Source organism: Anomalospiza imberbis, chromosome 15, assembly GCF_031753505.1.
Source record: "Anomalospiza imberbis isolate Cuckoo-Finch-1a 21T00152 chromosome 15, ASM3175350v1, whole genome shotgun sequence".
NCBI classification, from domain to species: Eukaryota; Metazoa; Chordata; class Aves; order Passeriformes; family Viduidae; genus Anomalospiza; species Anomalospiza imberbis.
In genome coordinates, this window is record NC_089695.1 from 2,580,964 (window position 1) to 2,608,797 (window position 27,834).

The 27,834-nt window shown below is 53.6% G+C and overlaps 4 protein-coding genes and 1 pseudogene across 4 annotated transcripts; all 5 read right to left on the minus strand.

Annotated features, from left to right (window-relative positions):
• Positions 1 to 2,242: 2,242 nt before the first annotated feature.
• On the minus strand, positions 2,243 to 5,259 carry LOC137483320 (protocadherin gamma-A6-like). Its single transcript, XM_068206307.1, has one exon. It carries the CDS (start codon positions 4,727 to 4,729, stop codon positions 2,243 to 2,245), a length of 2,487 nt encoding a protein of 828 aa, XP_068062408.1. The 5' UTR covers positions 4,730 to 5,259.
• Positions 5,260 to 7,127: 1,868 nt separating this feature from the next.
• LOC137482873 (protocadherin gamma-B5 pseudogene) lies at positions 7,128 to 9,918 on the minus strand (annotated as a pseudogene).
• Positions 9,919 to 11,346: 1,428 nt separating this feature from the next.
• Positions 11,347 to 14,331, minus strand: LOC137483321 (protocadherin gamma-A3-like). Its single transcript, XM_068206309.1, has 2 exons — positions 11,878 to 14,331; positions 11,347 to 11,364 (listed from the first exon to the last, which is right to left on the minus strand). The coding sequence occupies exons 1-2, from the start codon at positions 14,329 to 14,331 to the stop codon at positions 11,347 to 11,349; spliced, it is 2,472 nt and encodes an 823-aa protein (XP_068062410.1).
• Positions 14,332 to 18,871: 4,540 nt separating this feature from the next.
• LOC137482890 (protocadherin beta-15-like) lies at positions 18,872 to 21,452 on the minus strand. Its single transcript, XM_068205522.1, has one exon. The coding sequence runs from the start codon at positions 21,408 to 21,410 to the stop codon at positions 18,969 to 18,971; it is 2,442 nt and encodes an 813-aa protein (XP_068061623.1). The 5' UTR covers positions 21,411 to 21,452; the 3' UTR covers positions 18,872 to 18,968.
• A 1,996-nt stretch (positions 21,453 to 23,448) lies between these two features.
• On the minus strand, positions 23,449 to 25,932 carry LOC137483322 (protocadherin beta-15-like). The gene has a single exon (XM_068206310.1). The coding sequence runs from the start codon at positions 25,888 to 25,890 to the stop codon at positions 23,449 to 23,451; it is 2,442 nt and encodes an 813-aa protein (XP_068062411.1). The 5' UTR covers positions 25,891 to 25,932.
• Between the last annotated feature and the right edge of the window lie 1,902 nt (positions 25,933 to 27,834).

Below are 27,834 nucleotides of genomic sequence, written 5' to 3' on the forward strand. Positions count from 1 at the left end.
GCCCACAGAGGAGCTCACACCATGCACCCCAGACAGTGGCATTTCTTTGACTGTGAAAAAGCCTGGAACCACAGCTGTTGGCCTCATGTAACAACTAGGACAAACTGAACTTTTATAGCTTCCATATTCAAGCTATATTATAGTTAGCTCCTCCACCTCTCTGTCTTAACAGAGGGAGCTCTTCTCCCTGTCCAAGAATCACAAACCAGGAAAGTTAAAACTGCAGCTGGACATCAGTAAAAGAAAAATTTCACACACAGCTGATCAGATCCCAACCATCACAACATGGATACATGCTCAAAGGCTATTATTTTCATTCTATTAATTTGAACCAATGTAAAATGTCTTAAAGGATGCAAGCAGTCAGCAGCTCAGTTAAAGACTCAGTTGTCAAAACATCATCTCAAACACAACATCATTCTTCTTCAGCACATGGGCTCTTGGAAAGTGTGTGACTCTAGCACCCTTCATGTAAAACGTGCTGAACCCACAACTTGGCCATTTGAGTCCACAACATGCAATATCAAAAAATAAGAAACTTCAGACTCGTTGTTAGAAGGCCAGCAATAAAATCTGGGAATCGATAAAAGACATGGCATGTCTTCACATGCCAGTACCTCCTCACACAAAGCACCCCAAATTCTCTCCTCAACCCTTCACGGCTCACATGGTTATCGCAGGCATTCATAATTTGCAGAGACATCACCAAAAGAAATGTTACACAAACAATTTCTCCTTACCACAGTCCATATTTGATTTCTCGTTTGTACATGTGACAAGTAAGAGCATTTTGTACAGTGACATTTCCAGGAAACACTTCTGTGAAAGTCTTTCTCTTTCTAGCTGTAAACATGAAAGGCAAGTATAGAACAGCCCGGCAAATGCAACACATCTGGTCTTTCACACACTATCTGACAGAAAGGACCATATTCAGACCCTCAAAGGATCGAGGCAGGAAGTGAAAACCTGCAGAAAGAAAGGGATCACAACACACTCTTCTAGATCACTTAACTAAAAGTAAGTAATGTTTAGCAGGTAGTGAATACACAGCTTGTTCTTCCCAAATTTCCACATGGTACTTGCCATTAGTTCATGATTAAGCTGTGAAGTTACAAAATTATGATGAAATGCAAACACATACAAAGAACCTCCCAGGACTTTCCATACACATGGAATAACATGTCTTCTAGCCAAATATCCAGGGAAGGAAAACCTCACATTTCAGACAGGCACTGAACAAGGAAAGGAGGAAAATATTCCTTTGTGTACTTTAACAGGCCCTCATGCACAACTCCCAAGACTTGCATTACTATCCTTTACAAAATCCATGGTGTTCCTTGACCCTCATAAATGACACCACAGGCCAGTCTCCCAGATAATTTCTCTTCAACAGGCCACAAAATCTCACCACAAAATTTACATAAATATTTTTGTAGGTAGGAGAACACATAAATCTGGTCACAGCAGTTCCGTGAAGAAACCTCAAAGTTCTAAAACTACAAGAGCTGTGAACCTCAGGAGAGATTCCGTCAGTGCATATCTCCATGGATCCTCACCTTCTAACTCTAGTTATACCTCCTCTAGCTCCATAGACGTATCACCTCTCACCTGCCAATAGCTCTTGCCAAAGTATGTATTTTACAACCAGGAGATACAATGTCCATTGTTGCTATTGGACACGAAATGAGTACACAGAAGCTTGGTAAATTCAAAGAGAAAAAGACCAGGTTTTATTTAAACATTTGGTATTTATAGAATTCTAAAGGTGACCATGGATTGGAGGATGGAATTACTACTTCTCCAATCACTCTGGTATAAAGATCAACTAATCATTTATCTCCACTCACAGAGAAATATGTAAACTATTCTACGTATACATGAAATTGTGTGGAAACTCTGACTCTCAAATACGTAAACATCATTAGAAGGCTAAAGAAGTTTTATGAGAACTTTAAAAGTTTCAAAAGAACTTTAAAAGAAAACTTAACACTTTTAAAAATCAGGGCAGCAGTCCATTGTCAACACTGCTCAATAAAGACACGCAGGCCCAAAAGAAGGAACCTCAAGCAACCAACAGCATCTCCGACCACCTTTTAAACAGAGCATCACAACCATGATCACTTCATTGCAAAAAGAGGCAGAGAAGTTCAGTGCATCGATGAACAACGCTTTGCCTTCCATGTCAGCAATTGCTGAAAACAGAAAACGAGCAAAAAGAGCAGGAAGGCAAGAGAGGAAAGCATCACGAAACAAAATGGTACGGGGAACTCACCGGGAGAGCAGTGGGATCCGGCGGCGGGCCACCGGCAGGATCCTCGTCGCCGAGCAGCGGCGCGGGCTCGTCGGGCGGCGGCCGGGCCGGGAGGGTGTCGCAGCAGCTGCCGCCCGAGAAGCGCAGCTGGCTCTTGCGCGAGTCGGCCGTGAGCGACACCTCGTGCGAGTAGGACTGCAGGAAGGCGCGCACGCCGTCGATGCCCACGAAGTGCGACACGGGCACGCCGCGCAGGGCGCCGCTGTCCGCCGGCAGCAGCTGCTGGCGGCGCCAGCGGCGCAGGCGCAGCGCCAGCAGCAGCAGCAGGAAGGCCACGAAGAGGCACGACACGGCGGCCACGGCCAGCACCAGCCAGCGCGTCAGGCTGGCGGCCGGCTCGCCCGGCGCCGCCGCCCCGTCGGCCGCGCTGCCCAGCTCGGCCAGCAGCTCGGCCACGCTCTCGGCCAGCACCACGCTCAGCGTGGCCGTGGCCGACAGCGCCGGCCGCCCGTGGTCCTTCACCAGCACCACCAGGCTCTGGCGCGCCGCGTCGCGGGCCAGCGGCGAGCGCGCCGTGCGCACCTCGCCGCTGTGCAGCCCCACGCGGAACAGCCCCGGCTCCGTGGCCTTGGCCAGCTCGTACGACAGCCACGCGTTCTGCCCCGCGTCCGCGTCCACCGCCACCACCTTGGCCACCAGCGCGCCGGCCTCCGCCCAGCGCGGCGCCAGCTCCACGCCCGACCACGCGGCGCCCGAGCCCGCCGCCGCCGCCGCCGCCGCCGGCGGGTACAGCACCTGCGGCGCGTTGTCGTTCTCGTCCACGATCAGCAGCCGCACCGACACGTTGCTGCTCAGCGCCGGCGCGCCGCCGTCCTCCGCACGCACCCACAGCTGCAGCTCGCGCAGCTGCTCGTAGTCGAAGGAGCGCAGCGCGTACAGCGCGCCCGTCTCCGCCTGCACCGACACGTACGACGACAGCGGCGCGCCCCGCACCCGCCCCTCCGCCAGCCGGTAGCGCACGCGCGCGTTCTGCCCCCAGTCCGCGTCCGTGGCGCGCACCGTCAGCACCAGCGCGCCCGCCGCGTTGTTCTCCGCCAGCCGCGCGCTGTAGCGCTCCTCCGCGAACACCGGCGCGTTGTCGTTCACGTCCAGCACCCGCAGCGCCAGCACCGCGCTGCTCTGCAGCGGCGGCGACCCGCCGTCGGCCGCTCGCACCGTCACGTTGTACTCCGACACCTGCTCCCGGTCCAGCTCGCTCGCTGTTACCACACGGTAGTAGTTGTCAAAAGACTTCTCTAGGCGGAACGGGACATCCCCATCCAGCGAGCAGTGCATCTCACCGTTGGCACCCGAGTCGCGGTCCTGCACATGCAGCAGGGCAACGACAGTTTCCGGAGGGGCGTCCTCCGAGATCTCGTTAAGAGCCGACCTCACTGAAATCTTGGGCACGTTGTCATTGACGTCTGTCACGGTGATCACCATTTTTGCAGTATCAGAGAGATCTCCTCCGTCATGTGCCTGAACCTCAAGTTCATGGGATGAGATTTCCTCGAAATCCAAGTCGTCCTTAACAGTTATTTCTCCTGACTCAGAGTCGAGATTAAAAAGTTCTGAGGCTCGGTCTGAAATTTTATGGAAGCTGTATTTCACCTGCCCGTTCAGACCCTCGTCGGCGTCGGTGGCTGTGACGGTGACGAGGACGGAGCCCACGGGCACGTCCTCGGGCACACGCACCGTGTACTCCGCCTGGCTGAACACGGGCGCGTTGTCGTTCGCGTCCAGCACCGTCACGCGGATCCGAGCCGTGCCCGTCCGGGCCGGATCGCCGCCGTCCATCGCCCTCAGCACCAGCTCGTGAAACGCCGCCTCCTCCCGGTCCAGCGCCTTCGCCAGCACCAGCTCGGGACGCTGATCGCCGCCGGGGCCCGCCTGCACGGCCAGCGAGAAGTGCTCGTCGCCGCTCAGCTCGTAGCTCTGCAGGGAATTTCGGCCCGAGTCCGGATCGTGAGCCTCGGCCAGGGGAAACCGAGACCCTGGGGCTGTCATCTCGCTAAGTCTCAGGTCTTTCTCTGCCTGTCGAAAGCTGGGCGCGTTGTCGTTAATGTCCATGATCTCCACTTCGATTCCGTAAACCTGCATCTGTCCCTCCACTATCAGCTCACAGCGCAGCACGCATTTCTCCACCAGCCGGCACAGCTGCTCTCTGTCGATCCTCTCTGCTGTCACTAAATGTCCCGTCTTCCCGTGCAGAGCGAAATACGTCATCGTACCCTCGGCGACAACGCGGACGCCGAGGTCGCGGATCGCCGGCAGCTGCAGCCCCAGGTCCTTGGCCACGTCGCCCACGAACGAGCCCTTGGGCATCTCCTCGGGCACGGAGTAGCGCAGCTGCCCCCACGCCGCCTCCCACGCCGCCAGCAGCACGGCCCAGAGCAGAGCTCGCTGCCGCCGGCCCCAGCGCCTCCCCGCCGCGCACATCTCCACCGCCGGCACCGCAACACTGCCGGGAGCTCTCCGCCGCCGCTCACGGATCTGGTTCACGGTGTAGCTCCGGCGCTTTGCTCCCGGCCGCTCCTGCCAGGCTCTTCCGACTCCCTTCAGCACGTCTCCGCACCGCGGGAACGATCGCAGACCGCTCCGCCGCCGACTCACACACCGGGAGAGCGAGAGAGCCGGGCCGCGGCGGGCGGGGCTGCAGCGCTCCGAGCTCCCTCTCGCTCCTCTCGGTCAACAGCGGCGCCCGCAGCCTCCTCCCGGCACTGCACGCAGTGAAATGTAATCGAGTTATTTTAATACGACGTACGGAGTATTACGAGTCCTAACGCAGTAGTAGAAAAGCAGAACTTCCTTCACAAATATTTGTAGGGGACATGATGGAATGAGCGGCGCAAGGGTAGCGAAAGAAAACCGACTCTGATATACAGCTGTAGGTTACTTCATCACTCTGTGCCCACTGTACCTACAACTACCCAGGAGGCAGGAAAGCTCCTGTACTGAACCTGTCCAGCTTATACATGACTATATTCAATCAAGTCATTCTATAATCTCAGGAAGAGGTTTTTCTTTTCTCAGAAATTAGGATGTAAAGGGCTGACGCTCGTTAGCAAAACCTTGTTCTAATTTTTGTGTATTCATGTAGCTATGGCACATTTTCAACGAAACATTTTCAGGCAGCGAGGAAAGAGAATTACAGCTGCACACCTTAGACTCTGATGGCCTTTGGTAAATTTTCAAGTAGACCTGGTTCAAGTGCCTGAAGTCTCAATTGGCGAATCTCCTACACATTTGATATCCATATTTGAATCTTAGAGCCTTATTATCCTTTTAAATAGACATTCATAAGAAAAACTGGGGAGGGAGGAGTGGAAGGGGAACCAACCAAAAAAAAAGCAAACAAACAAAAAAACCCTAAGAGAACGAATTCTCTATACAGGGTCCAATCACCTCTCTTTTTATAAACAGGATAAGAAAGTCGCGTCTGGAACAAAAAAAAAAAAAAAAAAAAAAAATTCCCCCTCTTTGAGGCCTCAGTCTTCATCGACACCTGTGCATGAAGGAAAAATTAGGAATAGCAAAAGAAAAAGAGGGAACTACCAGCCAGAATGGAAAAAGAAATCTAGCAAAATGAACTCGTCCCGCTGATGGTACCAGTCCTATCATTTCTGCAACAGTGTTCACGCAAACGATGAGTGACAATCTCTTCTCTTACTCTGGATGGAGGACCTGTCATTGTTCTATCCAGGAGAAACGAGTCTTTCTGGAGTCCAAGACTGAAAAAGCGTTAAACAAGGGGTATGTGGCCAGTTTTTAACCAGGTCCCAGAATACAGTTTCAGGATAAACAGATCATTAAGGAAAAATCTGCAACAGCTAGTATCTACGTTATTTCCCCATTTCCTTTAATGAAGAACCACGAATCTCCTGCGCAGTTATGATTCCCCATCACAGTTACTAATTAATACGATTTTAGTCAACTCAAGAGATGCAGACAAGACCTCTTAGATGAATCTGAAGCTGTGGCCACTGCAGAATCGAGTGCTTTGGCTAATTGCCTGTTCTTAGAAAAAGAAATCGCCTCGTTCTTTTATTCCTTCCCGGAGACATGGACCAGCCATTCCAACCTACACTACCCGGGGAATCCCAAGGAAAAGAGGGCAACGGTTGGGAAAGATTCAAGGAGAACAGCAGGAACTCGCAGCTCTGCAGAAAGAACTGCAGAGAAAAATAATGACTGGAATAGATAAGCAACCCCGCCTACCATTTCTGAAGAAAATTTTAACCAAATACACTCGACACTCTTGCAGCAGGGAGGAACCACCTGTAATTTCTCCTTTCATGTCGAAAAGGCACACATCGCAGGAATAAAAACCCCAAATGACAAGCAAACACAAGCCCCGACCTCCTAACAAACAAAAGTGTTAATTCCCTTTTCGGAATTCTGTTACATAGAATCAGTGGATCTCTTTCTGCAGAGCAAGAATCCGTGCTCTCCGTTGAACTGATAAATAATTGTTTTAAAAGCCTCTGAAAAACCATGACTGGGAAATATATATCCATGCCATTAATGCTGCCTTTGCTCCAGCACCATTCCCTCAGACATAGGACACTACACGGCAATTTTGGACACAGGATTAAAACCCGGGTGGCATCAGACAAACAATATCAGGGGAAAAACCAGTCAGCCTCACTATGCCTAGCATATGTGCAGCAGCCTTCTCTCAAAACATGGGAGGGCAAGCAGAAGAGGGTTAGAACAACATGTAATTTCTCAATCAGTAGAGCCAGGTGCGTGTTCTCTTTCGGAGTAAATACCGAACGAGTATTGACCGACAGACAATGTCCAGATCACGGCAAGTGTATCAATTTGGGGAAAACGAAAAAGCCTGTTAAGAAAGGCTCAAGGAGAACAGCAGGAGCTCACGGTTTTACAGACCTGCGGTGCATCGGGATTGGCAGGCACCTCTCCCTCGGCGGCACTGCTGTTCAGGCTCGGCTTCTCGCAGGAATCCCCGCCCAGAAGCTCCTCCGCAGACAGGACGGGCACCGGCGGCGGCGGCCAAGCGGCCTCGGGCACGGCGCGGGCCGGCGCCGCCACGCACAGGTTGTAGGAGTAGGGCAAGGTGCCCTCGCAGAAGTCGGCCGGGAAGGCGGCGCCGGCCACCGAGAAGCGCTGCGCGCCCAGGCAGCGCAGCACGGCGGGCGGCCCGGCCCGCCGCAGCCGCGCCAGCACGGCCAGCGCCACGCTCAGCACCAAGAGCGCCGACAGCAGCGCCAGCGCCAGCACCAGGTAGAACTGCAGCTCGGCCGCCGCCGCCGCCGCCGCCTCGGCGCCCGCCGCCCGCTCGCTCAGCTCCGGCAGCGCCTCCTGCAAGCTCTCGGCCAGCACCACGTGCAGCGTGGCCGTGGCCGACAGCGCCGGCTGCCCGTGGTCCTTCACCACGGCCACCACACGCTGCTTGGCCGCGTCCCGCTCGGACACGGCGCGCGCCGTGCGCACCTCGCCGCTGTGCAGCCCCACGCGGAACAGCGCCGGCTCCGACGCCTGCACCAGCTCGTACGACAGCCACGCGTTGCGCCCCGCGTCCGCGTCCACCGCCACCACCTTGGCCACCAGGTACCCGGCCTCGGCCGAACGCGGCACCACCTCGAAAGGAGGCGGCGCCCCTCCCGCAGCCTCTCCCGCCGCCGCCGCCGCCGCCGCCGCCGGCCACAGCACCCGGGGCGCGTTGTCGTTGCGGTCCAGCACGAAGACGCGCACCGTGGCCGTGGAGCTGCGCGCCGGCGAGCCGCCGTCCTGCGCCCGCACCGCCACCGTGAACTCGCGGCACTGCTCGTAGTCCAAGGAGCGCTGCGCGTACAGCGCGCCGCTCCGCGCCTCCACCGACACCAGCGGCGCCGCGCCCGCCGCGCCCGCGCTGCCGCCCGCCAGCCAGTAGCTCACGCGCCCGTTGGCGCCCGCGTCCGCGTCCCGCGCCTGCACGCGCAGCACCAGCGCGCCCGCCGCGTTGTTCTCCGCCACGTACGCGCTGTACGCCGCCTCCTCGAACACCGGCGCGTTGTCGTTCACGTCCGACACCTCCAGCACCAGCTCCGCGCTGCTCCGCAGCGCCGGCTTGCCCCGGTCCGTGGCAGTGATGGTGATATTGTAGGCGGAGACATTTTCTCTGTCCAGGGCACTGGCTATTATAAGTTTGTATGTGTTCTCTGATGAAGCTTCTAATCTGAAAGGCAAATTTCTGTCCATTTCACAGCTCACTTCTCCGTTTTCTCCTGAATCTCTGTCACGGACATTGATCACAGCTACAACCGTGCTCGGGACTGAGTCTTCGGGTATCGGGTTCAAGATAGGCAGGAGGGAAAGCGTTGGTGTATGGTCGTTTACGTCTATAATGTCTATATGCACTTTGGCGTGTGCTGTCAACCCGCCCCCATCCTTGCCTTCAACACTGAATTCGTAATATTTCCTTTCTTCATAATCTAAGGGTCCTGTAACCTTTACGTCCCCTGTCCTAGCGTCCAGAGTAAAGAGCTGTCGGATACTTTTTGCTATGTCGCTAAAGGAGTAGGTGATTTCCGCATTTGTACCTTCGTCATTGTCAGTAGCTTTCACCTGAAAAGCAAAGGTGCCCTCTGGCAGGTTTTCCATCAGTCGAACCTTGTAGATTTCTTTGGTGAATACTGGTGGATTGTCATTTGCGTCGGTCACGTTAATCTTAATCTGGGCGGTTCCAGATCGGATTGGATCTCCACCATCCACCGCTGTCAGTATCAAATGGTAATTTCTCTGTTTTTCTCGATCTAAGACTTTCTCTAGTACCAGTTCCGCGTGTTTTGTCCCATCAGGGCTCTCTCTCACTAAGAGGGAGAAAAGTGGATTAGGGGTAAATTCGTAGTTTTGCAAGGAGTTCACTCCAATGTCGGGGTCTCTCCCACTGCCCAGTGGGAACCTGGTCCCAGGAGGCGTCGACTCGATAATTTCTATGGTAACAAATTCTCTTTCAAACTGTGGCGCATTGTCATTGATATCCTGAATAGTAACACTCACATGAAATATGTCAAAAGGGTTTTCCACAACTGCCTCCAAACTGAGGACACACGGCGACACGGCCCCGCAGATGCTCTCTCGGTCTATCCTGCCATTTACACGCAGATTTGTATTATCTTCCTCTAGAGTGAAGTACTGCTTTTCGTCACCAGTGACTATTCGCAGCTTGCGCGCCGGCAGCTCGTCCGCGCTGAGCCCCAGGTCCCGCGCCAGCGGCCCCACGAGCGAGCCTCTGCCCAGCTCCTCGGGGATGGCGTAGCGGACCCGCTCGGCCGCCGCCCGGCACCACACGCACAGCAGCACCGCGGCCAGCAGCGCGACCCGCCCAGCGCCTGCCCAGCCCTGCGCTGCCGATCTGACCTCCATTCCGTGCTTTCCTGAAGGGTATTCTGTGGACGGGTAAAAGTTAGCCTTTCCGGGTAGCTGAACCAGTATTCGAGAGAAATAAAGATATGAAATCCCTGTTGCAGATTGGAGGACGGGCTGAGTCGAGCGGTTCCTGCTTTTCTCTCTGCTCTGCGCAGTACGGAGCAGCAATACGCGGGCGCCGGGGAGGAGCCGACAGCTGAGCAGCATCTCCGCCTTGGCCAACAGTGACACCCTGAGTCCGTGCCTGAGAACCGCAGTGTCCAAGAAAAAAAAAACAGCCCGAAGGTCAGCCCTGCACTCCCTTGCCTCGGGAATGACTGGAAAATACAGATATTGTCAGGAGCAAGAAACAGAAAGTCTATCAGTACTGAAACATCTAGGAATTCCTGTTGTCTGAATTGCTTACACTTGCAATTCCTCTGTCGGACAGATCCCTTTCTTGAGGGATGTGGGGCAGGACCTTGGTGTGCCACTGTCAGCTTACTGATCTCTTGGGTGGAGCGCTCGGCGTCCCCGCTGCCATCGTGCCGCCTCCGTGAGGGAAAAGGCAAGGCGGATCGAACACTGAAACACTGCTTTGGGTTTATTTAGGATAGCTGAGATCCCCAGCTAACACTAAGCTTTCCAGTTTTGAACAGTCGTCGTTGATGGACAAGCGAAGCCGGGAATTCCAGGCTCTGAGAAAACCACAGCGGTCACATCAGACCTGATCCCATCTCTTTCGACGTTCAAAGCTCAGCGTCCATATCATTACCCATACAACCCAACCCCGAATCATGTGTGTGTATCCCACAAACCACTCCCTGATATCCTAAACAGGCAGATACTGTAGCTGTTCTCAGGCGTTAAAGAACATTTCCTGGGAAATGTCGGCGGCAGCTATGGTTGTTTGAACAACCAGAGTAAACAGACAGATTCCTTGCGAAAAGCCATTTTATCTTACTTGTAAACTAGATCCTCGTCTCTTTTACCGTTAAAAAAAATCGCCAAACCCACAAACAAAAAAAAATAACAACAAAAAATCCTGAAGAAAGGTTGTGTATCATCACAGCCCCTTATGCAGAAGACAAGGAGAGGTTAGAAAACTCTCCACACTATCTACTCGATAGAATTGCTCTGGCACATTCTCCAGTCCTGGGTGTCTGAGATGCCAAGTCAAGCTATCCCCCCGTATCAGTAATGTCTCGTTAGAAAATGTGTTTTCCTACTAACTGTGGTAGTTAATCTAGTCAAGGATAATTCCTTCCCATCCAGCTGCACCTATACACAACCTCTGGTAAAAAATTAACACTCTGTCAGAACAAGACGTGGATTTGAATTTGTAATGTTTCAGAAGCCACGCAAGACTGTGAGCATCTCCAGAAGAAATTGAGAGATGGATGTGGTTGTTTCTATGGGGGCAGGGAAATTCTGTTGAAATATGTCGCAGACAATTTATTGCCTCCTATATGACCAGAATTGCCTGTAACAACCCAGACACACATTTTCATGCATCTCTGAAACACTGTCCAAATACGTGTTTTCAATATTAACTCGCATTCTAAAATTAGCTACATGATGAATAGATAGTGATGAATCGTAGTTTGCATTTAGGTATTTTTTTCATCGATATTCTAGTAAATATACTTTATTTTGATTACTATGCCTGCACAGTAATCGACAGTTTGTATCGAATCCAAAGGTTAAGTCACGAAACCCAGCTGTGGGGAAAAAACTGGATCAGAGGAATTCTTCACCAACTAATACGAGTCTCTTCAAATACCCTTAAGAAGGATTGAATAATTCGTTTGTTGAAGGCAGATATGGGAGAAATCTGGAAGTTCAAAGTGTCGGCTTTCAAGCTACAAGATCCCCGAATTTGAGAGCTCATACAGGTGATTACACTGAAATGCTTGGAGCCGGGTACTAGCAAGTATTCAAACAATTACAAGGAAGGGTCAAGTAGAACACAAAGAGAAAGTGATTTCCTTGTGAAGTTACACAGGCAACAGAACCTTCCAGCCTTGAGGAAAGCTAGGTAAAAAGAGCTCTTGAAAGCAGTAAAGAACATGCCACGTAAAACACACAAGGCAGAATCAGCATGCATTCAGGAGATGACATTCACGAGTGTGTGACTGTCTTGAAACACGGTTTCTAAGACTGTGAAACATCTGAGACTACCCTAAGAATCCTAAACATCGCGTCCACTAAATACAGTCAAAAAATTAACGTACCTGAAAGGCAACTGGGCCACCGCTTTCGGTAACTTGATTTCCTGAAGGGACGAGATCACCCGAAGCCTCATCTGGTGGTCGGGCCGGCAGGGTGTCGCAGCAGCTGCCGCCCGAGAAGCGCAGCTGGCTCTTGCGCGAGTCGGCCGTGAGCGACACCTCGTGCGAGTAGGACTGCAGGAAGGCGCGCACGCCGTCGATGCCCACGAAGTGCGACACGGGCACGCCGCGCAGGGCGCCGCTGTCCGCCGGCAGCAGCTGCTGGCGGCGCCAGCGGCGCAGGCGCAGCGCCAGCAGCAGCAGCAGGAAGGCCACGAAGAGGCACGACACGGCGGCCACGGCCAGCACCAGCCAGCGCGTCAGGCTGGCGGCCGGCTCGCCCGGCGCCGCCGCCCCGTCGGCCGCGCTGCCCAGCTCGGCCAGCAGCTCGGCCACGCTCTCGGCCAGCACCACGCTCAGCGTGGCCGTGGCCGACAGCGCCGGCCGCCCGTGGTCCTTCACCAGCACCACCAGGCTCTGGCGCGCCGCGTCGCGGGCCAGCGGCGAGCGCGCCGTGCGCACCTCGCCGCTGTGCAGCCCCACGCGGAACAGCCCCGGCTCCGTGGCCTTGGCCAGCTCGTACGACAGCCACGCGTTCTGCCCCGCGTCCGCGTCCACCGCCACCACCTTGGCCACCAGCGCGCCGGCCTCCGCCCAGCGCGGCGCCAGCTCCACGCCCGACCACGCGGCGCCCGAGCCCGCCGCCGCCGCCGCCGCCGCCGGCGGGTACAGCACCTGCGGCGCGTTGTCGTTCTCGTCCACGATCAGCAGCCGCACCGACACGTTGCTGCTCAGCGCCGGCGCGCCGCCGTCCTCCGCACGCACCCACAGCTGCAGCTCGCGCAGCTGCTCGTAGTCGAAGGAGCGCAGCGCGTACAGCGCGCCCGTCTCCGCCTGCACCGACACGTACGACGACAGCGGCGCGCCCCGCACCCGCCCCTCCGCCAGCCGGTAGCGCACGCGCGCGTTCTGCCCCCAGTCCGCGTCCGTGGCGCGCACCGTCAGCACCAGCGCGCCCGCCGCGTTGTTCTCCGCCAGCCGCGCGCTGTAGCGCTCCTCCGCGAACACCGGCGCGTTGTCGTTCACGTCCAGCACCCGCAGCGCCAGCACCGCGCTGCTCTGCAGCGGCGGCGACCCGCCGTCGGCCGCTCGCACCGTCACGTTGTACTCCGACACCTGCTCCCGGTCCAGTAGTTCTGCAGTCACCACACGGTAGTAATTATCGAATGACCTCTCTAGGCGGAACGGGTGGCTGTCGCTGATACTGCACTGCACCTCTCCGTTTGCTCCCGAATCCCTGTCTTGGACGCTGAAAATTGCTATTACTGTCCCCAGAGGCGTATCTTCCGGAACCGGAGTGAACACGGACATTATGACGATCTCGGGAACGTAGTTGTTTACATCAACGACCTTGATGAGTACCTTGCTGTGGGAAGTGAGTCCACCCGCATCCCGAGCTTGCACAACCAATTCGTAAAACTCGTGTTCTTCGAAATTCAAGTTCTCCATTATTATAATTTCTCCACTTTCCGGATCCATCTTAAAAGTCTTGTCGAACTTCTCTGGGATTTTAAAGAACGAGTATTTTACTTCGGCATTTGGCCCCTCGTCTCTGTCACTCGCTGTCACTTGTAACACCCGACTTCCTACAGCCACGTCTTCTCTCACAGTCACCTTATACACAGACTGAGTAAATTCTGGAGCATTGTCGTTTCCATCTAACACAATAATTTCGATTGTTGTCGATCCTGATTTCACCGGACTCCCGTTGTCTGTGGCTGTCAGGATCAAATTATGAGCAGCCTTCTGTTCCCGATCCAAAGATTTCACCAATAATAATTCCGGATATTTCACACCATCATCTCCAGTTTTCACTTCCAAGGTGAAATAGCTGCTCTCGCTACATTCGTAATTCTGTAAAGAGTTCACTCCTATATCGGGATCATGAGCTTTCTCTAATGGGAAGCGTGCACCTGGTGCAGTATTCTCGCTGATTTCTAAGACACTTCTTCCTTCTGGGAAACTGGGAGGATTATCGTTAATATCCAGTATTTCTACCTCCCCTTTGTAAATGTTCATTGGACGCTTTACAAGAATTTCAAACTTTAGAACACATTTAGCAACAGCTGCGCATATCTCCTCTCTGTCCACCTGCTCCATCATAGATAAGTGGCCGCTCTGCAAGTCTAAGAAGAAGTACCGTGTCCTACCTGTGTCAAAAACGTGGGCGTCGCGGTCTTTGAGTGCCGGCAGCTGCAGCCCCAGGTCCTTGGCCACGTCGCCCACGAACGAGCCCTTGGGCATCTCCTCGGGCACGGAGTAGCGCAGCTGCCCCCACGCCGCCTCCCACGCTGCCAGCAGCACGGCCCAGAGCAGAGCTCGCTGCCGCCGGCCCCAGCGCCTCCCCGCCGCGCACATCTCCACCGCGGCACCGCAACACAGAGAGCAGTTCGCCCCGCCGACCCCTGATCTGCACCCCGCTCCGGCTCCCGCTTCTGCTCTAATTTCTTCTCCGGCTCACCGCTCCCGGCCGCTGCCGCTGGCCCCTCCGCCTCGGTGCTGCACCGATCCGCACTGCGGGAACGATCCCAATCCGGCGTCTGCCGAGTCAGAGAGGCAACGGGCAAGGAATCCTGTCCGCAGCGGGCGGGGCTGCAGCGCTCCGAGCTCCCTCTCGCTCCTCTCGGTCAACAGCGGCGCCCGCAGCCTCCTCCCGGCACTGCAGGCACCGAGCGCTGCCCGCCCTGCCTCGCCCACGGACAGCTCGCGGGGACAGCACAGCGCCACGGAGATATCGGGCCCCGTCCAGAGGGGACCTCCTGCCTCTGCTTTTCCCCAGCCCATCTCTTCTTTGAGGAGCTGATCAAGACCGGTAAGGAGGCAGAGGCGTCCTTGTGTTTTCTACCGCACAGGAAAAGGTTTTTTGTAATGGTGATACAATATTGATATTAAGTTCTCTTAACAAGCAGAAGGATTACTAGTCATAGTCCATTCATTCAAAACCACAATTTCCCCCACTAATGGCCCAGCTTTTTCAGCAGTCGTTGTTGGATAATCTTTCTATTCCCCTCACATTTTCTGCCAATATATCTTAATATTTGAATGCCACTAGCAACCTCAGATTTCCAAACCCCATGTGTTAGCACAAGCCAGCAGCCGACTTTTCTGTGTTCAAGCTCCTCAGGTGGTCTCGAACCTGATCTTTTCTTACAGTGGGAGGGACATTTTTCCCTCCAGTCCCTGCCTTGAACTCCATCCACTTGACAGGTGTGAGAGGAGACCTTGTCAGTGATGACTGAGACAAAGATATGGCTGAGTACCTCAGCCTTTTCGTGGTCTGTTTTTACCAAATTGTCACTTGTGCTCATCAGGAGACATACAGGTTTGTTTTTTTTTTACCTTTTTCTTCAGTCAGACTTACCTGTAGAAACCTTTCTTGCTATTCTTTGCATTCCCTGTATAGTTCATCTCCAACCATGCCTTGGCCAACCTGACCCTATCCCAGCACAACCAGCCAGCATCCCTATACTCTTCCCAGGACCCTATCCCTCATCCCACTGCTGCTCATTTCTTTCTTGCCCTTTCATTTGACCAGCAATTCTTCCCTCAGCTATGCCGGTCTGTTCCCTTCTTTTCCTGTTTTCCTACACATGGGTTTCTAGAGGGCATGCATTGTATGGAAAGCATCCCTAAAGATCTGCCAGGTCTGTTCTGCTCTCTTGTCCTTCAGGGCACTTTGCCCTGAGGGAGCCCATTGACTAAATCCTTTAAGACCTGGAAGTTTGCTTTCCTAAAATTCATTGTCCTGGCTTTGCTCTTTGCCAGATCCATACCTCTCAGGACTATGAACTTGACCAGTGAATGATCATAGCAGCCCAGGCTGCCTCCAGTCCTCATATCTCTGATTAGCTCATCTGTTTTGATGACCAACAAGTCCAGAAAAACATTTCTTCTGGTAAGGAGGGTTGGACTAAGGTCTCAATCCTTCCTAAAGGGCACCTCCAAGTGAGCTTCTTGGGAGAACTCAGCAGTGTGTTCAGGCCTTTCGAGACAGGATACTGCCTTCCCCTCTCACAGGGTAAAAGCCATAATAAACCATCTGTTTATGAACTGCCTCAGACACTTGAAGCTTCAAACTGGAATGACTCAAACCCCAGTGTTATGGTTTGATGCTGGCGCAATGCCAGTGCCTCTATGAAAATGCACTTTCTCAAATAATTGCTGTGAGATGTGATCAGGAACAGAGCAGAGCAGTCTCAAACTGAATAACAAAGAAAAAAACCCCTTTATTAAACTACTACTACTATAGAAGACACACACACTAAAATCTAGGATGAAGACTCTTTAAAACGCTCCTCCTCCCTCTAACTAATTTCTTACAAAACTACAGTGAGACACTACTTAGGATTCTTGATTAAGTTGCCACCTTTTAAATAATTAATACTCAGTCTTTTAAAGGAGAGAGAAGTCTCTTTTGTACTACAGACTCCCCTAGGAAACACAATTGCTACCCTTGTGTTTCTATGTTACACATGGCACTGCCTGGAGAAAATTTGTTAGTGTGACACTCTTTTTTTCTATGTCACAGTGCTCTTACTACTGTGCATGGACAGACTGCTCATAAGGCTCCTTTAAGGATGCTTTGCCACCGACTAAAAGAGACAACAGTTCAGCATCTCATCTTGGGACTACAGTCCCTCCCCATTTTCCCCCTGGGAAAGTTTGACTTAACTTCCTAAAAAAATTCACTTCTGTGTTAAACTATGACACCCAGACATTTAATAACGAAAGGTGGTGGTCCCTCATTATCTCAGTAAAAGACACACACCAACTCTCTTTTATAACACACACTAGTGGAAAAGATTTGCACAGGTAATCTTACATTCCTTTAGATGTGGAGAACTTTGAGTAAAAGTAACTTCCCACAGGAATTCAGCCACACACAGGATGCCAAGCAGTTCCTGGTCCCAGGAAATGAAGTGTGCCCCTGTTCCACTCGGTCAAGACACTACAAGACTTTCACACAGTAAACCAGTTTTATTCATAATTTTTAGAGTTCCAGTAAAAGAAGTTTTCATGCAGACTTCTTGCTTGCAGGTAGCTTTCTCACCTGTGGGAAGGGGGACCTGCCTGCAGGTTCCTTGGTTAAAATGAGATTAATCTAACCCTCCACCAATGTATTTGTAGAGCAGAACACAGCACATCAGCAGCCTAAGTCTTCCCAGTTTAACTGGATTATGGATTACTTCAACCTTGATGTTCATCAGTCTTCTGGTCAGCATCACTACACCATTTGCTCCCCAGGACTTACCTTTTCATCTGGGCCTTGTGGAAGTAGTCCTGCTGTAGTCCTCTGCATTTCATTATGTCAAAGCTTCTCCCTGGTAGCAGTTTTACTCATCAAATTTCCACCTCCAGGCACTCCCTAAATATACCTCCCTAGGTTTTGTGCCATTCTTTTCTAAACTTCCTACATCTGAAGTGTTACAAACACCTCGTAATTGCATCTGTGGATGCAGCAGTCAGGAGATTTGAGAAGTTCACTCCCCTACATCACAGCTTTACAAGGACAGAGCACACCTAGGGCCTGTGTGGAGGTGGGGCCCAGTTTCCTCCGACCTGCCTATTACTGGGCTCCATCTCAGCCTAAAGGTCAGTGCTCAAAAGAACCATAGAGGCCTGATAGCAATTCCATTGTCCTCCCAATTTTCCTGAATGCTTTATCAGCTGCATCTTGAAACTGGAGAGATGTGCCCACTCACCCACTATCTAGGCCAAAGGAAAATACAAAGACTGTCTCCACACAAGGCATACAGGTGTTCTCTTTATTTCAGTTTTAAATTGAGGGGTATCCAAGTTTACAATGTTAAACTTTATAACTTCAACAAAACACAGCGTGAGACTTTCTGAATATTCCATGCAGCACAGACATCATTTAAGTAATCTGTTATTATAAGTGGGGTGACAGTCTTTAAGCAAAATAAAGACAATGTTCAAACTCAGTTCAGAGAGTAGCAGGAGAAAGGGCAAAAAGGAGAATGCAAATGCTCTAACACAAATGGAGAAAATCATGTGGGGACAGCTTTCTACTCCAAACAAGAAACCACTGTATACAGCAACAATAAGAAGGCCAACATCAATCTCCTTTTTACCATTTCATGTTGATTCTACTCTTAGAAAATGCTCTCTGAAGGACTTATGGATTTTTCATGAAATATAACCAAAGGAAATGAACATTTTTTCAAAACTTTGTACAGTTATAGTAAACCAAACACCATTTGTGCTGTTGTATTTCTGTATTTCAAGGAGACAGAACACCAAGCACTGCTTTATAGGGCAAAAAGAATATTTTGTCATACATTTTACTGCTCTTATCTGCCCTGGAGAAAATGAGACTCTTGTACTCAGAGGGTCAGAATAGTCTTGCCAGGTGAGCTGCAATTGCCTGGAGCAAAGGCTGGATGGGAGCAGCTCCACCAGGCCACACTAGTGAATTATATGCAGACACACAGTGGCTATACTGACTGACAGGAAACCAAAACACACAGAGCCCACACATCCCAGAGAGAGGCATCCAGAATCCAGGGAAGAAAGAGCCAGTCCTCACACAACATCGTGACACTGTACTCTCAACATATTTGCTTTCCTGAGCTGCGGAAGGGGTTTTGTACATTTTCTGAAGGAGGAGATCTGGCATAGTGTGCCAAACTAGGACACAAGGAGAGCCCTTGTGTCACAGGACAGAAGAAAAGCTCCACTGTCTTGTTGGAGAGCAAGAGAGACAAGAGCATAGCTGAAGTGTTAGCCTCTTCCTTAACCCTGTCAGAAATGACCATGACAGCTGAAACATACCATTATCTCAGTGAGAGAACCTGAGTCGCTTTTATTTGCTCGTGTTTTGGAGTGGAAAACAAATATTTAGTCTTAGAATTTGCAGGAAGTTGAATACATAAATTGAAAATACAAATTTAGTCTACAGGTACCACTGCCACATGCTGCAGCCTGGATCCACTCCTCCCATGGGCCATGAAGCCTCCAGCTGTGCAGAACCCATGTTAGTTAAAGGAAAGAGCGTTGAAGTGTCCTGCAGAGAGAGTGCCAGCATTGTCTGGGGCCATGTCCTCTGTGCTGACAGGGACACAGGGGAGATCGTGTTCCTCATCCGGGCCCTGGCCCCTGGCGCAGTGCTGTGGGGGCAGGCTGGGCAGGATGGGCTTGAGGAATTTGAACTCGCTGTTGCCCGAGCCCGTTGTGAGGCTGATCTCGTAGCAATAGGCGCGGGGCAGGCTCCCTGCAGCGGCTGCATCGGCCAGGCCGCTCTGCAAGTTGTCGGCACCATAAAGCACGTGGCCAGCCTTCAGCTCCTTTCTCCTGCACACCTTGCGAGCGACAAAGACTGCGGCGGAGATGAGGAAGAGGAGTGAGACAAAGACCAAGGCAATGATTAAATAGGTGGTCAGGGAGCCATCCTGATCCTCTGTGGCCGGGCTGCTGTGCGGGAGGCGCACGTCTGAGAAGTCCTTGAGCAGGAGAGCGCTCAGAGCTGCCGTGGCTGACAGCGGGGGCTTGCCATTGTCTCTGACCAGGACAACCAGCTTCTGCTTCACGCTGTCTCTCTCTGTCACCGGCCTCCTCAGACGCACCTCCCCGCTTTGGACAGCCACGGAAAACAGCCCTGGGTCGGTGGCCCTCAGCAGGTGGTAGGAGAGCCAGGAGTTCTGTCCCGAGTCGGCATCGACGGCCACCACTTTGCTGATGAGGTAGCCCGCCTCAGCCGACACGGGCACCAGCTCACTGGACGCTGGGCTGCTGTCCTGGGCTGGGTAGAGCACGAGCGGTGCGTTGTCATTCTCGTCCAGCACGACCAGGCGGACGGTGACGTTGGCTCTGAGGGGAGGAGAGCCCGCGTCAGAGGCACTGACCGTCACCTCGGTCTGCCTCAAGTGCTCGTAGTCCAGGGGCCGCAGCACAAACACGTGTCCGTTCTCAGAGTTCACAGAGATGCAGGAGCACGAGGGCCGCTCTGACCCTTGCTCTGGTGCCAGGGAATAGGTCACCTTGGCATTGAGCCCCACGTCAGCATCTGCAGCACTGACGGCCCCAACAAACACCGTGGGGACGTTGTTCTCACGCACGTACATGGTGTAGGAGGTCTGGTTGAAGACGGGGGCGTTGTCATTGACATCGGAGATGTCCACCGTGAAGGTCTGGGTGCTTGTGAGAGGAGGCGACCCCGCATCTGCTGCCGTGACACTGAGGACGTACTGAGGTGTCTCCTCGCGGTCCAGCGCGCTCACTGTCACCAACTCATAGTAATTCTTATAGGCTGGCCGCAGGGAGAAGAAGAGCTGATCCTCGAGGGCACAGGAGATCTTCCCGTTGGCACCGGAATCCCGGTCCCTGACCGCAAACAGGGCAACCACCGTGCCGGGCACCGTGTTCTCGGGGAGGGGACTGCTGAAGGAACTGACCAGCAGCTCTGGGGCATTGTCATTCACATCCACCACCTCCACCAACACTTTGCAGATTGCTGACAGGCCCCCACCATCTGTGGCTCTAACACGGAGTTCATGATGCTCTGAAACCTCAAAGTCCAGAGGTTTTGTGAGTTTAATTTCACCAGTTATGGGATCAATCACAAATGCTGAGGCATTCTGACCTCCTGGTTGGCTTAGCTGATAGTAGATGTTCCCATTAACTCCTGCATCCAGGTCACTTGCCAGCACAGTCAGAACCACAGAGCCTTCTGGCATGTTTTCTAAAACCTTTATGATGTACATCTCCTGTGTGAAGATGGGAGCATTGTCGTTTGCATCTAGAATGACAATTTTCACTTCTGTGGACCCACTCCTGGGAGGAGAGCCCCCATCCACGGCAATAACACTGAAAACCATCTCTGCATGCTCCTCTCTGTCAAGCGGCTTTTCCAAGACTAATTCAACATACTTGTCATCTTCACTCCTACTTCCATAGGAGACACTGAAGTACCCGTTTTCAGGAAAGATGCTATATGCCCGGATATTATTGCTGCCAATATCTAGGTCTTCAGCACCCTCCAGTGGGAAACGTGAACCAGGGTCGCTCGTTTCGGGTATCCTAAAAGTGACTCGTTCCTCAGGGAAAACTGGCGAATGGTCATTGATATCGTCCAGAGCCACCTCGACCCGAAAGAACTGAAGTGGGCTGGCGAGCAGCAGCTCGAAGGGGAGCATGCAGGTGGCGGACTGGCCGCACAGCTCCTCCCGGTCCAGCCTCCCCGCCACGACGAGGCGGCCGGAGGCGCGGTCGAAGCGAAAATGCTGCCGGCCGTCCTCCGAGACCAGGCGGGCGCGGCGAGCCGAGAGCTGCGCCGGCGTCAGCCCCGCATCCTCCGCCAGCTTGCCCACCAGGGAGCCGCTTTCCGCCTCCTCGGCTACGGAGTAGCGGATGGGCTCGGCGCGAGCGTGCGGCAGCGAGAGGAAAGCAGAGAGACAAAGCACTTGCCTTGCGAGCGCCATGGCGCGGCGGCGGCGGCGGCGGCGGCGGCGGCGGCCGGTGTCGGTCTCGCGGATGATCCGGGCGATTCCCCGCGGAGAGCGGCGAAGTGGAAGGCGGACGTCTTCTCTCGCTGCTTCAGATTCTGCCGGCGGCCCGTAAGGCAGCCGGGGTGTCCCGGCAGCGGCTGCAATCCCTTCCGCAGCCTGTGCCACCTCCGCCCGGCTGCGCTGCGCTGGTCTAAGCTGAGCTGAGCTGCACTGAGCTGAACTGGGCTGGGCTGTGCCGTGCCGTGCCGGGCTGCGCTGCGCTGTGCCGGTCCGGGCTCGGCCGCCTCCGCTGCCGCAGCCGCTCGGCGCCGCCTTGGCCGAGGGCACCACCCAGCGGTGCGCGCTGGGACTGCAGCCGCCGCCGCCCGCAGCCCGCGCTGCCGCTCGCCCCGGCCCGCGATTCCGAGCCCACCGAGACAGCCGGGCCAAGAACGGAACGCGGCCCGAACCAGCACAGCCTAAAGACGAGGCTGAGTCCAGAAGGACAGAGCCTCCTCCCGCAGCAGGAGAAACCGAGCGCAGATAGGGCGATGGTGACCGCACGGGCATGCCAATGAACACTCTCCCGGCTGCATCTGCACACTCAGGAACTGTACCCACCCAACATTGCTTCCGACAAGGGACACACTGGGAAAGTAACTCGCACAATTCTGAAAAGTATTGACAGGGCTTTCCCAGAAAGAATGCCACCACAAGACTTCTCTCTCCACAAAAGGAGTCTGTGTGTTCTCTTTATTTCAGTCTTACACATTTTTTCACTTTCTAATCCCATGGTTATACTAATTTATGCGTTAAACTGTCTAACTTCAGCACATCACAGTGGGAGGGAGACTATCCCAGTATTTCAAGGATCACAGACATCATTCAAACAACCAGTAATTCTAGATGGGGTGGCAATTCTTCTCTAGAGGAACAGGCTCAGTATATTGTTCAGTACATTTCAGGGGAGAAAGGGCAAATATGGGAATGCAAATGCTCTGACATAACACAGAAAATAAATCATGCATGGACAGCTTTCTAGCGCCATCAAGAAGCCTTGAGATTCAGAAACAACAATGAAAAGACCAATCTCAATGTCTTTTTTTAAAGTTCTTCTTTACTCTTCCTTCCAATAATTGTCTGATAGTATTTGTGGAGTTTTCCTTCAACGCCTTCAACGATAATGGACATATTTCTACAGCTCTTTTCACTTACAGTCTACCCTAACCCTGTTTGTGCTCATGTGTTTCCAAGGCAATCCTGAGGTGACAGATCCCCCAAGCCCTTCTCGGAAGCCGTAGGGAGACTTTGTTGTGCATTTTGCTGCCCTGCTCAGAGCTAGATAGGGAAGGCGAGACTGCTGTTGTGAATGGGTCCAAATCAACTCCTCCCCTGCTGAGCTGGCATTGCCTGAGTTGCAATGGCTGGGTGGGAGCACCTCCCCCAGGCCCCAATACTGAGGCATCTGCAGATATTCAGTGTCTGAATGGACAAGCTTGTCTTGTCTGTCATAGCGACAAGAAAGCAAAGCACACAGAGCCCTCATCTCAGACAGAGACATCCAGAATCCAGGCAAGGAAGGGCCTAGGGCCCACGTGACACTGCGTCCCAGTACTCTCAACTTCCTTGCTTTCCTGAGGCTCAAAAATGGCCTTTTGCATTTCAGTGAGGATATGATTTGTTTGGCCACCAGTGACATGGTATAAAGCTCAGAATAAAAACATCCCATGACTATTCAGACAGCAAGAGAAAGAAGAACACAGCTGAGCGCTAACGACACAGTTACAGCCTGTTGGAAATGGCAGTAAAAGAGCTGAAACAAATTCCTACAAAAGTGAGAGAACCTTTGCCATTTTACAACTGTCGTTGATCTTTGGATTGGCAGACTGTGTATATTCGGAATATAATTTCAAAAAAGTTGTCTGAACCAACTCCAAACACAAATATACTGTGAAGGAACAATTGCCACATGCCGCAGCATGGATCAACTCCTCCCATGGGCCATGAAGCCTCCAGCTGTGCAGAACCCATGTTAGTTAAAGGAAAGAGCGTTGAAGTGTCCTGCAGAGAGAGTGCCAGCATTGTCTGGGGCCATGTCCTCTGTGCTGACAGGGACACAGGGGAGATCGTGTTCCTCATCCGGGCCCTGGCCCCTGGCGCAGTGCTGTGGGGGCAGGCTGGGCAGGATGGGCTTGAGGAATTTGAACTCGCTGTTGCCCGAGCCCGTTGTGAGGCTGATCTCGTAGCAATAGGCGCGGGGCAGGCTCCCTGCAGCGGCTGCATCGGCCAGGCCGCTCTGCAAGTTGTCGGCACCATAAAGCACGTGGCCAGCCTTCAGCTCCTTTCTCCTGCACACCTTGCGAGCGACAAAGACTGCGGCGGAGATGAGGAAGAGGAGTGAGACAAAGACCAAGGCAATGATTAAATAGGTGGTCAGGGAGCCGTCCTGATCCTCTGTGGCCGGGCTGCTGTGCGGGAGGCGCACGTCTGAGAAGTCCTTGAGCAGGAGAGCGCTCAGAGCTGCCGTGGCTGACAGCGGGGGCTTGCCGTTGTCTCTGACCAGGACAACCAGCTTCTGCTTCACGCTGTCTCTCTCTGTCACCGGCCTCCTCAGACGCACCTCCCCGCTTTGGACGGCCACGGAAAACAGCCCTGGGTCGGTGGCCCTCAGCAGGTGGTAGGAGAGCCAGGAGTTCTGTCCCGAGTCGGCATCGACGGCCACCACTTTGCTGATGAGGTAGCCCGCCTCAGCCGACACGGGCACCAGCTCACTGGACGCTGGGCTGCCGTCCTGGGCTGGGTAGAGCACGAGCGGTGCGTTGTCATTCTCGTCCAGCACGACCAGGCGGACGGTGACGTTGGCTCTGAGGGGAGGAGAGCCCGCGTCAGAGGCACTGACCGTCACCTCGGTCTGCCTCAAGTGCTCGTAGTCCAGGGGCCGCAGCACAAACACGTGTCCGTTCTCAGAGTTCACAGAGATGCAGGAGCACGAGGGCCGCTCTGCCCCTTGCTCTGGTGCCAGGGAATAGGTCACCTTGGCATTGAGCCCCACGTCAGCATCTGCAGCACTGACGGCCCCAACAAACACCGTGGGGACGTTGTTCTCACGCACGTACATGGTGTAGGAGGTCTGGTTGAAGACGGGGGCGTTGTCATTGACGTCGGAGATGTCCACCGTGAAGGTCTGGGTGCTTGTGAGAGGAGGCGACCCCGCATCTGCTGCCGTGACACTGAGGACGTACTGAGGCGTCTCCTCGCGGTCCAGCGCGCTCACTGTCACCAGCTCATAGTAATTCTTATAGGCTGGCCGCAGGGAGAAGAAGAGCTGGTCCTCGAGGGCACAGGAGATCTTCCCGTTGGCACCGGAATCCCGGTCCCTGACCGCAAACAGGGCAACCACCGTGCCGGGCACCGTGTTCTCGGGGAGGGGACTGCTGAAGGAACTGACCAGCAGCTCTGGGGCATTGTCATTCACATCCACCACCTCCACCAACACTTTGCAGATTGCTGACAGGCCCCCACCATCTGTGGCCCTCACACTGAGCTCATGAGATTCTTCTGCCTCGAAGTCTAGTGGTTTTGTGATTTTAATTTCACCAGTTATGGGATCAATCACAAAAGCTGACTCACTCTGTCCCACAGCCTGGCTGAATTGATAGTTAATGTCCCCATTAATTCCTGCATCCTGATCTGTTGCCAGCACAGTCAGAACCACTGAGCCTGCTGACATGTTCTCCAACACCTTTCCAGTGTATACCTCCTTTGTGAAGATGGGAGCATTGTCATTTGCATCCAGAATTACAATGTTTACTTGGCTGGTCCCACTTCTGGGAGGAGAGCCCCCATCCACAGCAATAACACTGAAACCCATCTCTGCATGCTCCTCTCTGTCTAGTGGCGTTTCCAGAACAAGTTCAAGATACTTCTTGCCTGAAATCCCAGTCCCATAGGAGACACTGAAATACTCATTCTTTGGAGAGATGTTGTACTCCTTGACTGTGTTACTGCCTATATCGAGGTCTCGAGCCACCTCCAGTGGGAAACGAGAGCCGGGATCGCTCGTCTCTGGAATCTTAAACGTGAAGCGTTCCTCGGGGAAGACGGGTGAATGGTCATTGATATCGTCCAGAGCCACCTCGACCCGAAAGAACTGCAGGGGGTTGGAGAGCAGCAGCTCGAAGGGGAGCATGCAGGTGGCGGACTGGCCGCACAGCTCCTCCCGGTCCAGCCTCCCCGCCACGACGAGGCGGCCGGAGGCGCGGTCGAAGCGAAAATGCTGCCGGCCGTCCTCCGAGACCAGGCGGGCGCGGCGAGCCGAGAGCTGCGCCGGCGTCAGCCCCGCATCCTCCGCCAGCTTGCCCACCAGGGAGCCGCTTTCCGCCTCCTCGGCTACGGAGTAGCGGATGGGCTCGGCGCGAGCGTGCGGCAGCGAGAGGAAAGCAGAGAGACAAAGCACTTGCCTTGCGAGCGCCATGGCGCGGCGGCGGCGGCGGCGGCGGCGGCGGCGGCCGGTGTCGGTCTCGCGGATGATCCGGGCGATTCCCCGCGGAGAGCGGCGAAGTGGAAGGCGGACGTCTTCTCTCGCTGCTTCAGATTCTGCCGGCGGCCCGTAAGGCAGCCGGGGTGTCCCGGCAGCGGCTGCAATCCCTTCCGCAGCCTGTGCCACCTCCGCCCGGCTGCGCTGCGCTGGTCTAAGCTGAGCTGAGCTGCACTGAGCTGAACTGGGCTGGGCTGTGCCGTGCCGTGCCGGGCTGCGCTGCGCTGTGCCGGTCCGGGCTCGGCCGCCTCCGCTGCCGCAGCCGCTCGGCGCCGCCTTGGCCGAGGGCACCACCCAGCGGTGCGCGCTGGGACTGCAGCCGCCGCCGCCCGCAGCCCGCGCTGCCGCTCGCCCCGGCCCGCGATTCCGAGCCCACCGAGACAGCCGGGCCAAGAACGGAACGCGGCCCGAACCAGCACAGCCTAAAGACGAGGCTGAGTCCAGAAGGACAGAGCCTCCTCCCGCAGCAGGAGAAACCGAGCGCAGATAGGGCGATGGTGACCGCACGGGCATGCCAATGAACACTCTCCCGGCTGCATCTGCACACTCAGGAACTGTACCCACCCAACATTGCTTCCGACAAGGGACACACTGGGAAAGTAACTCGCACAATTCTGAAAAGTATTGACAGGGCTTTCCCAGAAAGAATGCCACCACAAGACTTCTCTCTCCACAAAAGGAGTCTGTGTGTTCTCTTTATTTCAGTCTTACACATTTTTTCACTTTCTAATCCCATGGTTATACTAATTTATGCGTTAAACTGTCTAACTTCAGCACATCACAGTGGGAGGGAGACTATCCCAGTATTTCAAGGATCACAGACATCATTCAAACAACCAGTAATTCTAGATGGGGTGGCAATTCTTCTCTAGAGGAACAGGCTCAGTATATTGTTCAGTACATTTCAGGGGAGAAAGGGCAAATATGGGAATGCAAATGCTCTGACATAACACAGAAAATAAATCATGCATGGACAGCTTTCTAGCGCCATCAAGAAGCCTTGAGATTCAGAAACAACAATGAAAAGACCAATCTCAATGTCTTTTTTTAAAGTTCTTCTTTACTCTTCCTTCCAATAATTGTCTGATAGTATTTGTGGAGTTTTCCTTCAACGCCTTCAACGATAATGGACATATTTCTACAGCTCTTTTCACTTACAGTCTACCCTAACCCTGTTTGTGCTCATGTGTTTCCAAGGCAATCCTGAGGTGACAGATCCCCCAAGCCCTTCTCGGAAGCCGTAGGGAGACTTTGTTGTGCATTTTGCTGCCCTGCTCAGAGCTAGATAGGGAAGGCGAGACTGCTGTTGTGAATGGGTCCAAATCAACTCCTCCCCTGCTGAGCTGGCATTGCCTGAGTTGCAATGGCTGGGTGGGAGCACCTCCCCCAGGCCCCAATACTGAGGCATCTGCAGATATTCAGTGTCTGAATGGACAAGCTTGTCTTGTCTGTCATAGCGACAAGAAAGCAAAGCACACAGAGCCCTCATCTCAGACAGAGACATCCAGAATCCAGGCAAGGAAGGGCCTAGGGCCCACGTGACACTGCGTCCCAGTACTCTCAACTTCCTTGCTTTCCTGAGGCTCAAAAATGGCCTTTTGCATTTCAGTGAGGATATGATTTGTTTGGCCACCAGTGACATGGTATAAAGCTCAGAATAAAAACATCCCATGACTATTCAGACAGCAAGAGAAAGAAGAACACAGCTGAGCGCTAACGACACAGTTACAGCCTGTTGGAAATGGCAGTAAAAGAGCTGAAACAAATTCCTACAAAAGTGAGAGAACCTTTGCCATTTTACAACTGTCGTTGATCTTTGGATTGGCAGACTGTGTATATTCGGAATATAATTTCAAAAAAGTTGTCTGAACCAACTCCAAA